The sequence below is a fragment of the Falco biarmicus genome, chromosome 2 (assembly GCF_023638135.1).
Source record: "Falco biarmicus isolate bFalBia1 chromosome 2, bFalBia1.pri, whole genome shotgun sequence".
Classification (NCBI taxonomy): Eukaryota; Metazoa; Chordata; class Aves; order Falconiformes; family Falconidae; genus Falco; species Falco biarmicus.
The window spans coordinates 90,438,892-90,452,394 of NC_079289.1; the positions used below are offsets into that span (position 1 = coordinate 90,438,892).

Sequence of the window (13,503 nt, forward strand, 5' to 3'; positions counted from 1 at the left end):
ATTTAACCCTGTTAATTAGACAGCTTCATTTCACAGTCAGTAAGAGCCTAATATTACCCTAATAAATGTATGGTTTTTTTGGAAAGTGTCATGCATGAACACAACTGAAATTGTGCCTTTTTTTTTTTTTAACTTTTAATGACATCAAGTTTAGTATCTGCAAAAGAAATCACTGTTTTCTCAAAGTCAAGAATTTGAGATGTTTAGAATCTATTGTCTAGAGCATCAGGGCAATGGAAAACTGTTGATCTCTCCCAAGTAGACTAAATAATGTACACATGAATTCTAATGCTCAACAGAAGTGCCCAACCTTAATGAATTAACTTAGGTAGGTAGGCAGTTAATTATCCAAAGCTTTCTTTGCTTTCCTAGCTCTTTACCATTTTTAAACTCCTTTCCTAGAGTGAAAAAATTGAATTTGAAGGAACCAGCTAGCACAGACTCTTTGAGAGCTTCAGGGGTCATCGTGCCTTCCTTGCCACTTCACGTAACTTAATTGCAGCATCAAGACACAATCCATGGATGCAGGCTTCATTGACTGACCCTACGACTTGGGTGTGAATCCAGCTTTGCTAGCAACACATGCTGGGAAGCTCCATAAAATGACAGTGAAGGACAGAGCATGAAACAGACACAGAAATGTGTTTACACATTCAGGAGGAGCAGGGACCTTCTCCAATCCCTGTTTATTTGGATTATTTTTGAAAAATAGCACTAATATTTATGGAGTTAATGTGCCCTGTAAGACACAGTTACTCAGCATAATGATGTTTTTTTTTTTTAAGCCCTGCTGGTCACATAGTTTTTCTCCATTAATTTTTGTGTTTGTTTGAAATGTTTTTTTAACTTCTCTATATAAATCACAAGGTGAGGAACTGGGGAAAATACACTCTCATTTTCAACTTCTTATATTTTCTGGGCTGTCTTGTGACTGCCACCTTGATACTACACAATCACAGCCTGACCCTGCACTCCAGGATTTACTGAGTGTTTTTTACAACCCAGATGGGATTGGCTGGAAATTTTACTGAGTATGTCCTGAGACATACATGTGTCAGTGGGGGAGGATACTGTGCAAGTGGAAGCGTGAAGAAAGCATGGATGCAAAATCCATTTATAACTAAGAATAACTAGCAGTGGGCGATTGGTGACCAGCCTATGGGGAAGTGTCTGGTGATCATGAGAGGTCAGGCAGCACTCTGTTTTAAGCCTTATACATAAGGCAGATCAAAAAGGTGTGTGACAACGGGGACCTGGTAAAACATGGGGGGTGTTGAAAGGCTGTTGGGGTTTTTTTGATAGGAAAAAGGAAAAACAACCTCTGTGTTACACAAACAGGACTCTTGAAAAGCCACAGAAATATCCCATACTTACTTTTATCTTCCTGGTTTTCTTCTGCTGCTTTGCCTTCCTCTTCCTCTTCCTCCTCCACCTCCTTCTGCTGTGCTTCTTCGTGTTGATCAGCAGCACCAACCGAAAGGCTCTGGCAGCAGTGGTTGAAGCCGCTATCCCGAGGCAGAGTGAAACTTCGGGGCTTTCCCCCATTCCCATTCAGCACTTGCATCCGCTCACCCTCTACGAGGGGGAAGGGGCCGTAGTGGTCTTGCAGATGGCACTTCTGGGTGGGCAAGGTTGACTGCCGCCGGTGCTCGGGGGAGACCACGGCTGCCTCGGAGAACACAGAGTCCTCCAGTGGCAGCGTCTGCAGGTAGTGGAGTCCTGAACTCGTCAGTGGCGTCTCTATGAGGTCCTGCCAGGAGCGCCGCTGGCTTGCCGTCTTGCGCACTGGTGAGTCGGTGGCGCTCCCCGCCACCTCTGGGCGAAACTCCTCATGCGACGACTGTGACTGGGAGGTCTCCGTCGATGAGAGTCGGCTGTGTTTTGGCTCCACATAAGGGCTCGCGCAGCTCATCTACAATGTCAGCAATGGAGCAATCTTTAGATCAGTGTAGACTGAGACCTAACACTAGTAACAATCATGTAGTTGTCATTGTCACTGATGGCATCCAGTTCAGTAATGAAGGCACAAATTTACCTGATTAACCTGCCCTGATCCTAACCTTAAGGCATGCCCGTATCTACACACCACACCTGCAGGTCAAACACTGAAACTTATTCATAATAAGTACATTTATTATGTCCCCTAGTGTATAAAATAAGCCAACACAATTATTTGCAGAAAATGCTGCAGAACATGGCACTACAGAAGCCACAGAAGAGATATGCCTGGTCCACTAAAAATGCCTGTTTTCATCATATCTTGCTAAACATTTCTTCAGAATCGTGTTTGCAATGCTTCAGTGCAGTTCAAAGATCTATGATTTTGAAAGATAAGGTATTGCGTTCAAATGAAACACCATAAACACTCTTTCCTTTGACTTTCCCAGTTTTTCATTGAAAATTTTTGCATTTAAAAACCCTGTATTTAAGGAAGATGCATTATTTAACACTGTCTGAGTATACAGACATGAAAATTAAAATTGGTAGCAAAGAATAAGTTAGAAGTTCATACTCTGATTTTATACCAACAACTGCTTCAAGAAGAAAATAAAACCAAATCCCCTTTTGTTCTAATTTACAGAGAAACCTACTTTTTCACAACAACAGCACAACTGGTATCACTGTTTGTGATGTAAGACAGAACATTTCCATGTTGGCATTTCTCTGAAAATTCAAGTGTACTTTGTTACTGTAAAGCTTCACAGCTCATGGGTAGAAGCCTTAGAGAAGAGTCTGCGTTGTTACTGAGGTAACAACATTTTGTCAGAGAAGTTGATAAGGGGGCAGTGAGGGATTGCATGGACGCATAGGGGTCCATCGTGCATGAAGAACAGGAAAAAAGATTTCTGTAACTTAATCTAGCTTGTACAGCAAGTGGGATTATAAATCCATATTCTCTGTAAATCGGTGGAAAAAGTTAGCAATGCATGTTACTTAACTTGCCTTAGGTCAAGTGCTGACTCAAAAAATATACTGGAGAGTGCCACAACGTGTGCATGTGCTGGTTTTAAGCAGGACAGTAGGTAAAAGTGACACTTCATATAGTCATTCCTGTAGACAGTTGCAGGTTACTTACTGAAGGAGGCCGTGGGTATGTGTCGTACGGGGGTGGTGGGCTGTCTTGTTTGGGTGTTGATGGAGTGTCAGCTTCCTCCTTATCACTCTCACTCCAGTAATCTGCAAGTTACATACAGATCAGATGAAAAACTACCAACACATTTTGATACTCTGTATATCAGCGACTTGCTTTCACAAAAGCAACTGGGAACTCCTTACTTGGTGTTACTGAGAGTTAAATACTAGTGAATGCCGGCTCTGTAAACTTTAGCTGCTGTAATTTAGAATTGTTTAAATCCAGAGAGGGAAAATTCAAAACACTTTGGGATATACTAAGTCTAATGCCCCACTGCAGAGATATTAAACATCAACCTGCAAATGAGCCACAAATTTAACTCTTGTACACACCTTATAAATACAACATGCATGAAGAATACTCCTAATGCAAGTATCAGATTTCCAGATATTTATACAGCCATAAAAATAACTATGATTGGACATACATTGGCTGGAAAATACTGAAAGTATTTGTTGAACAGAAAAGATGAAAAATGTAACTTGCTCAGTCTCATTGACTGCAAGTAACTGTAACAAATATAATTAACACCAACTGGCAAATCAAACAAGTAGGGGTTATCGCACACATGAATAATCAGTGCTATTTTGCTACCCATTTTCTCCATTGCATATCACCAGTTACCCAAGCTTTTCAATTCGATTTCTTATAACAAACAGCTGCATTTAAGATAAGACAGAAAAAATTTGTACCATATAGCTGCTTCACAGAAAAGCTGCTGCCCTGTTACCCATGCAAGAACATAAAGCTGATATGGTACTGAAAAATACTACAATGACATTTAAGCTTAGAGTGCCATAAGATGGATCAGAAAGTACAAAGGATGCAGATCTTGTGGGTTAAATTTAATAGGATATGAGGTTTTGCTTTGTCAGGAAATCCAGTCTTGATCAAGCCCATTTCACATGTTCGGTAGCTTGGTCAAAGGGGAAAACACGTGGAAGAAAGTACCATACAGGTATTTATATTTATTCTCGTGTAAATATTTTTGAAGCAGAACAGCATCTAACTGAACAGACACTGGACCTTAATATTCCTTACAAAAGAAAACTACTTAACTGCAGACTCAGCTCAAGATGGATAACTTCAATGGTTCTACACATTGTAAGGCTTATGCAAACATTTCAGTTGTCACTTTGTTTCTGGTTTATTATCTTCTAGTATTTGGGAAAATCATTGCACAACTGGACTTTAGCTTGGACTATTCACAGACTAAGCATAGGCAATTTTCACTTCACCTGGTAAGTGTTCAATGAACTGCATGACTTGCATGACTTACTACTTTCTCTTTCATAGATGAGGAGAAGATTGATTCCTGCTTCGTAAACTAAATCAAAAATCCAAGCTGGCACAACATATACTTATGACTTTAATGATTTTTTTGTTACTAAAGATGATTACTGTATTGCATGATTAATGATCTACTGTACCTAACCTTATTCAAGATTTAAAACTAAAACTTACCTTTAAATGATACCATCTTGAAACGATTGTACCTAAAATTTTGTATATTTTTAGATTGTGGTAATGGTGGGGACAGCCTTATTTATCTATTTAATTTTTCCAAGTAGTAACAACTCTGTTCTAACTCTGAGTGTCTTGATTTTCTTCCTGCAAGCTTACAGCTGCGAGTTTCTCTTTAAACAGTAAAATAAATAAATAGTATAAATAAAGTTTTCATGACTATGAAATAAAAAATTCCAGTTTCATCTCTAGAAATCTGCAAATAACTAACTTTTGGTGAATGAAAGACTAAATCAGTGAAAAATCTTTTAAAATCACTCCTAGTTTTAAGGCAACGTGTTCCCAGCAACTCAAACCACCTGAAAATATTGGCATTATAAGCATGTTTGTTCCCATTATAACAAAGCCTAATGGCGCAACGTGTGGAAAGAGGCCTGTCAGAATTGCATCACTCAGAGACATTTCTGCAGACTTGGAGCTCAACTGTTCATTCTGAAAGTAACATTTAGCAGCATCAGTGAAGGTTCCAATTTTGGCAAAAAATACAAAGACGTTCTTGCTGTCAAATCAACACACAACACAACAATGTATGATCATGTTTCTGTGCACCTTACCTCAGAGAGGGAATTCTGCTGGCAACCTAGAGCTTGTCTACAAAAAATTCTGCAGTCACAGGGGTCAACTTCCAGATGAAGTGTATGAAAATAGCATCCCACCAATTTTTTGAAATGCTCTGCTTTTGCAACTGACTCATTAGACTCCATCTAAAATATGTATAATGCTAGCAAATGGCTGCCATATTTCTCTCTGCAGGTTTTGTCCAATTCACTGACAGACAAGCTCAATGCATTGGGCATATCTTGAAAGCTTTCTGAACGAGCAATAGACTGCATATATTACATATAGACTAACACTGACCTGCCATTTGCAGGTTAAATATTTTCTATTTATATAAGCTCGCATTTTTTTCTCTGATTTTATATGACTGGAAAGTATATAACTTCTCCATCCAAGAAAGTCCCTTGCCATATTGCTAACATTCATTGTATTTAATACGGAAAGTTGATGGTATTTTTATAAAACTGTTCTGTACAGAATGTGACATTTTATTCAGCAGTACACCCACAATCCGATGAATCGTGCATCTCTGAAGCACTTGAAATATATTTATGCACTTTAGATTCAGAACCACTCAACCCTTAATTGAAACAGGTTTGACAACTACTGTTGAATTGTTTCGGAGGTATTACAAAGCTTTGCTGCAAAGGGCTGAACTGAACAGAAATAAAAGACCTTTTGCAAAATCAGATATGTAGATGACAACTGGTACAGTCACTGAATATAGAAAATTCCAGTTTAACAGTTTTTATACCTGCAAAAATGCTTGAAGTGATAGAGAGGTTTTACTTTGCTAACTTGATGCCTCTGCTAATTAGGGACACCGCTGAACTGTTTAATAGCCCCTGCGCTGGGAGCCAAGGATAATCACCAGAGGCACAGAAACACTGTATGACAGTGAGTGGGGAATGTGATACCGATTCCAACACTAAACACAACTAAGCAACACGAAGAGGATATAGTTTTACCTACCTGTATATGATAAATCAATTTGAGTGAATGGCCTTAGAACAGTAATAAAGAGCTCTGCCAGTGCCTCGTATATAATTTCCATAGTAAGTGGGTTATCACTGATTATCTTCAATAGGGAGACATTTTAATAATAGGTAATATGAGGCCTGAGTGCACATGATCTCATGTCTAGGAGCTGAATCATCTGCAATTTTATTACTCAGTGACTGCTTGGTAGCAAAAATATTTCTCCACATCCATCTGGATTTTGAAAGGTGTATCATGTCTGCAATTGTGCACTTGGACAGAGTTAGCATAACTGTTCATATACCTTTTCCCTTACTGTCCCACATGCTACTGTAATTCTAGTGCCAACCTGCTGCCAACAGAAGTTGAATTTGGCTTTGAATGCTAACACAGAGGATTTCCTAGAAGACTCCAAGATTCAGAGTTTGTTCACAGCATCTTCAAGCAGTGACAGATGGTGTACAGGTCCCTCCAAACTGGTTACTGTAGTGCTGCCTGGGGGAGTACAGATTCTCAAACTGATTCTGAAGTCTGGTGAGGAACTGAGAAGATGACTGGAGGAACAGTGAGCATGGTGCTGCTATCCTGGGTTGTGTGAATGTGGAGAGCCTGGTGTTAATGAATGACATTATGTGCCAAGGACCATACTAGACTAAACCAGGGATGGGCAACACTCCCAGAATAAGCAGCTGCACTTACTGGAAGACTTGATTAGAAATGAGGCAACAGCAGGTACAACCTAGTTAGTTTTATGTGAGAATGACAGAACGCCCAAAAACCTTCCCACACACATTGCTACCTCTGAATTATGGCAGTATGCTGTAAGACACTGCTCTTCAACCCCTAGCTGATCCTCCTAGGATGCTCTGTGGTGAGGCAATCAGGGTATGACTCAAGGCACACATAATTTTCTGATGCTTCTTTTAATCTTCTACCACTACAGAAATCCTAATCTCTTGATGTTTCTACTTGGCTGACGAAGTCACCCCTTGCTTCTTACCAGGGAAAGGAGGTTTTTTTGCACAGTATCTCCCAGGAAAACTGCACTGCAGCAACATGTTGCAGGGAGACAAAGCATGTGCATCTTCCTCGTGGCACCAGACCAGAAGGTCAGGGCTAAGGCTCCTGTCATATAGGTTGGTACAGAACCATGACTTTGGAGGGCAAGGAAGACTCCATGTGGCAAATTCAAAGTGATAGTCTTTTGAACACAACTCTCCCTGAAAAATGGTTACAAATACAGTCTCTGTAAAGAAAAGACTAGATTAAATAAATTGCTGCTGCAGCTCCGAGCTGTAAGCTTTTTGGGCCAAAAGACAGAACCCTACTGGTAAAGGATGCAGCGCCACAGAACTAAAAAGTGAGGTTTTGACTCAGTGGGCAGTGGGCGGACAGACATTTGGATAAGCTCTGGATCGTCATGACCACTGCAATTTTCTGGTGCCTGCTGCCAGGTACATCTGTAAAAAAAGAGCATGGATTCAAAAGCCAGCTGCTTGCCAAAACAGCTAGCTGGATAGCAACACTTCTATGAATCACTGACAACTCTAGGGAACAACCTCCCCAACACCACTGAGGACTGACCCTTTCTTTTTCCTGTCTGCAAACAGGATTTCTACTGCAGCAAGCTAAAGCAAAGCAACTCATTATTTTCCATATGCCACTTGTTTAAACCCATGAAATATTAGACATTAAAAATAAACATATGTCAAATGCTGTAAACCTGCAACTCCAAATGAAATGCCAATAGGGCTTTAGCACACACCTCAATATAGCAAAAAGAGTAGAAATCCCCCCAAATTAAATGGCATTAAAATTAAAGTCTTTAGGGGAAACTCAATCATGTCAGAATTTAGAAGAATGGTTTTATTTCTGAGACCAATTTCATACATTCCTGCCCCCTGTGAATTCAAACACCAAGTGCAATGTTTGAAATTTTTTTTTTTCAGTTTACAGATTGTTAAGTTTCTTCTGATAGGGGACACAAACTCCTCGGTACCACATACTGGAGCGTATCAGCAGTACATTTTCTGCTTTTAGCTATCTTCTGTGGCCTTCTTAGGAATTATCCAGTGTCTGTGGACCAGAATCTGAAGGAGCTAATCAAAACCCCTGAGAAAGAAGGAATTCTATAAAGCAACAACAGTGATACTCATATGTGAATTGCTTTCAGATGACAAGATTGAGGCCTGATACACAGCAGGGAAAAAAGAACAGATGAACTTGCAGTAAGAGCTGACAGAAGAAACCAAACTAACACCACATTACCTTGCTCTTGTTTGATCCTCTCTCTTTCTGCATAGCCAGCAGCAAGCATGTTAATCCTGTTTAGCCATCTGAAATAATATTAAAAAAAGCAGTGATATCAATCGAGCGTCTTAATTTTTGGCTGCATTTCTACAAAAAACAAAGTTAAAAGCATCTGAAGGAGATTCAGGACAATGTTATTTTTCATATTAGACAGCAGTTTTCTTTGATACTCTTACTCAGGGAGTCTCCAAAGATCTATGATTTTGCTGTTGAACAAACGCTTTTCACAGCAAAGGTTTTATTTCAAATGGAAAACCATGTATGATGTCAAACATCTGTAAAATAAAGGATTCGGAGATAATCAAAGAACTATTAAGTCTGCTGCTCACAGATATGTCATCACACCAGTACTCCTGCTGTTCTGACTTCTTAAGAATAAATACCACTTTCCAGAGATTTAAGCAATATTTTAAGGCCTGAATTGGCAACTTAGCAGAGGAACAGAGCAGAAAGCATCAATAAAAAGAACAAGTTCACTCACAAACAGTGAGGTTTAATTATGCCATTATGTCTTTTAGAGCTTACCTACAGTGCCAAGTACAAAGAGGAGACATATCAAAATTCACTTTTGTGTTCATGTCAGAGAAGCAGGGGGAGAAAAGACAGTTGCCACAATGCAATTCATATATAAGGCTTTAACCTCAACTTAGACTTGAAAAAATGCTTCCAAAAGCTGCAGAAATTGAGAAAAAAACAAACAAACCAGAACTACTCCTGTTGTCTTCCAGCAGTGTGCCAAGTATACGCTCAACTGCCTGCAGCAGCACACCGCTTCAACCTGCCTTCTTCCTCCATGGGGCAATTAGGGTATTCATTATACAAATGCTTACACTAAATCAGGTCCCCCGTCAGTGAGGCTTTAAATCACTACAACAATCTCCCGTGGTTGTCCATTCCATGGTAAACCTGGAATTACTTGCTCCAGTCATTCCACAGTCAGGATTTGACAGGCTTGGTTTGCCAACCTACTGGCTTGCAATTTTACTGCTAGGGTATACAGGAGGACAACTGAAAGCAGGTTTGTGCTTTTTTCAGGAATGTGAAAGCCCTGTTTCAGAAAACTGTGCCTGATGGGTTTCATTTGCACATTGTGTGCACAGAAACAGGATGTAGTATTGTCTCAGCAAGGGATACACCTTGATAATCACTCCTGCATGCCAGCCTTCAAGACATTTCAGTGCAAACTAAGCAGGCATCAGATCATAAAGTACAGTTACTCTCCTCAAAATTAACTCCCGTCACTGTCCTTCCACAAACAGTGATCATATATATGATCTGTAAATCATGTTAATGGTCCATAAATCACCAAACATTGGGAAGAAAGCTAGAGAATTACTCCTGAAGTGATTACAGAATACTTCATGTTAGCATACAATCAAAATTTTTACCAGACAATATGGAAGCTGAAGGAGACTTAAAATTTCAGTTGTAATTGTTAGGAAGTGCCATACACTTATAAAAATAACTGGCACATAGGTACAAAAATCCAACAAATCATGTCTCAGACAATGATTTCACATCTTCACACATAAAGGTGACCCGCTACTATCTTTTAGGTTCACGTTCCTGGTATGTGAAGGCCTTCTTTGGGGAATAAAGCTCAGTTGCCTCGACAGCTTTGCCAGCCCAAATGAGAGTCACTGAGGCAGGAACCTCACTCAAAACATTCCAGCCCCGTGCTGCCAAGGGACCAACAAAGGCCACAAACTTGTCCGTGTTCAAAGGGTAAAGCAGCAGCAGAAGACAAGTGCCTGTTTTGTCAAATGGCATGGCAGACAGTGGTGGCCCTTTGCTCCCTCTTGCATACTTTGGATTTCACATTCCCCATTCAGCTCACGGTTTACCACACCCCAAGCACAGCCAGCAGGGAACAGCCACCTACAGAACCCCTTTGGAGAGCGCTGCTGACCACAGAGTATTAGACCATACACCTACAAAGGTTCTCCTGTTGGAAAACTTCATTCTGCCCTAAATATGAGATAGCATTTTGCACGAAGCATGCGTGACAGTAAGGTAACTGATTAAATTAACAAACACTTAATTGACAGTCCATTATACTGCTTACAGCTACAGTAGATGATTGTTTCCAGAAAAATGTTATTTCCTGAAAAGTATAATCTGATAAGAACCACCCAGGAAATGTATACCAGTCTGAGAGAAAGACAGCAGACTGACTTCACATTTGATGATTTTCTGCAGATCATTATCTGTGTCATGGTTTGGAATATCACCTGCAATGCCTGTAGGGTGAATGAGAAAGCACTGATGTGGCTATAAACCACTAACAAACAGCTTTTGAGCTGTTTGCCAGTTTAGAAACTAAAGAATGGTATTGACTTCTTCTGCATATTTTCTGCTATGTGGCTGCTAAAGCTTCTTCAGATATGGTTAGAGAATTAACATTATCTTAATAAAGCTTGGATAGAGTTATGGCTCATTTAAGTTAGAATTGTATGAGAAATCCAATGCACTGGGCTTGTATCACAGGGAAATGTAAAGATCTGCAGAATGGAAAAGGAGTAAACCATGTCCACTTTACAGACAAATGTTCCAGTGTACAATTATACAAATATTCCTTACTATGAATATTTACTAGGACATGGGAGGATTTAAGTCTTTCTTCCCTGCAGTGTTCTGTGTCCTGGTAGCCACTGTAACTTTTAGAGGGTGAGAAGCCAAGAAAATATTCCTTCCTTACTGCAAATGCAGCTTTAAATTTCTTGTAAGAATTATAAGATCTATTTGTTAGGTATGACAATAAATACAGCAGCACTAGTAGTTGTAGCAGTCATCTCGATTTTGATTTTGGAGATTTTTTTTCTTTTTAAGAATAGTACATACATTTCTTGTCAGTATTTAATTAAAACAATTATGACAGATAGAACAGGATAAAAAAAAATATATCTTTGTGTAGACCTGTAACTTCTGTAAAGAAGAATGCACAGTAATGGTATTCTCACAAAACATTAGGAAACATTTTTCTATCTTATTTCATGCCAGGTACATGCAATGTTTTTTTAGTCAAAGCAGGGTGTCAAATTGTCCTTATTCATAAAGCTCAAGGATATAGGACAAGAATATGGATGCCTTACAGTGTCTTTAAGTACCAACTGCAGTTTAACCAGAATGAAGAGGCCTGCAGATGTGGCGGGAGAATTTTTAGAGGTTGCCTTCACTAGAAATCTTGCAAAGATTTTCTCATGTGCTAATACTACAAGCTGACTTGTCAGCTTTCATTTCTCTTATAAATGTCAATACTCAATGTCACAAAAAGAGTAAGAGGACAGCTCAATTACAGTAGGTCAAGGAAATTCTCAGACAAATATTCCACATGAAGTTACTGACTGGATTTTCCTACCTAGAAGATACAATTGTGGTAGCCATATATGTCACCACTTAAAAAACTGACAGTTTGGAATAAAAAGGAAGAGTATTTCAAGTATTTAAGCTGGCCAACCCTGAAAAAGATGCATTTGCCTCTGAGCTGATCAGGATTTTTGAGTAAAGAACAAATGGTTAGTCCATAAAGTAGCAGGCACAGTTACCACGGAAAATCAAAATAGTTACATATAGTATCATCTAGTAGATGTATATGGACTGCCTTCTGCATCAGAATATTTTCTTGGAATGGGAATAACAGTGAATTTTGAAGTTAGATGTTTCTATGACTGTACATTTATACCAGCAAAACAGTATTTTGCATTGATAAAGGATAGTCTGTCCTTCTCCTCACTCAGACTAAGCATGTTATGAGGGTAGAAAGAACAATTTTGCTGCTGCAACCATGCAGATGAAAGGAACTTCAGATGCCACAACAATAAAGTTCAGTGATCATAGTTCTCCAGTCTCTTTACCAGCCTAATGGTGTGGCACAGTCATAAAAGTAGTAAGAAAATTTAAATCATGACAGAGTTAACTGAGATTAAAATACCCATTTTATGTGAGTAGATACACACAAACAAAACCTTCATATCATGCATTTTTTTTTTAAAAAACAACTAGACCATTTTATATAAGGGATGAGGGAACTGAACCATTTTGAACTTTCAATTGGACTATGTATTAGCAGTTTTCTACTTTTATTTCTTCTGCTTCAAGTATAGACAGAACTGAAATGACTGCATGATACATAATTAAAATGTATGTCATAAACCTGACAACAGAAAGAACAGTACTTGATCAAAACACTCTTAATTTAACTTAATAACTTGATTGTGTATTTTACTTCAGCTAGACTACAAAATGCTTCTACAGAGGAAATATTTTATTAGCTCTGCATTTGAAAGATTATTTTTCAGTAACCCACTTTTTTTCCCCATATATTGAGTTAATTCAACATTTGCAAAAGTGAACTAGTTTCTCTAATACATTAAACAAAGAGAAAAAATCAAATTATTTGGTGAGACTCTGATGGCAATTCAGATGTAAGAATTTCAAGTGATTCCATAAACCTTGATAGAGTTACTTTAAATTTACATGTGCGTAATTCAGATTACAATTGGGTCACGCTCAACCTAAATAAATTAATAAGCACTTATTTCAAAATATGATAAAAAGACTACTTGTGCTGGGAAGTTAAAAATCTTTTAGTTCTTGAATTTTAGGCTGTGCAATATATTTTTAAAGTACTGAGGAATATTTGCTGCTGCTTTCCAATTACTGAAAAATTATATATATTTTTATTCTTAGAAACAAGGTGCCTTGTCATACTGACTGAGGACTTCCTGACAGAAATAATTTATCTACTCCTGTAGTTCAGGATATGCTGAATAGACCATGCCATTATTCTGTTTGCTGCGCAGCAAATTGTACTTTGAGTGACTGGCTTGACAGAATTATCAAGGAAAGGCAAGCCTAAAAAGTTACAAAGAAATAAAAAGGTTTTAAGTTTTCTAACTGAGGACAGACTTTTGAAGTGAGCCTTAGTCATGCATGAACTTTTGAAAAAATGTTAACAGACAGCTCTTTCTAAACGAAAGCAAACATAGTATAGTATCTGC

The 13,503-nt window shown here is 38.7% G+C and overlaps 1 protein-coding gene across 5 annotated transcripts in view; it reads right to left on the bottom strand.

Moving 5' to 3' along the window:
- Nucleotides 1–13,503, bottom strand: part of CNKSR2 (connector enhancer of kinase suppressor of Ras 2) — a 220,812-nt gene that overhangs the window by 41,573 nt on the left and 165,736 nt on the right. For all 5 annotated transcript variants that reach the window (XM_056329480.1, XM_056329479.1, XM_056329476.1 and 2 more), the window contains 3 exons: nucleotides 8,462–8,529; nucleotides 3,077–3,177; nucleotides 1,375–1,912 (listed from right to left, as the gene is read on the bottom strand). In XM_056329480.1, the coding sequence (XP_056185455.1) occupies nucleotides 1,375–1,912; nucleotides 3,077–3,177; nucleotides 8,462–8,529 (707 nt within the window). The remainder of the gene's footprint in view (nucleotides 1–1,374; nucleotides 1,913–3,076; nucleotides 3,178–8,461; nucleotides 8,530–13,503) is intronic.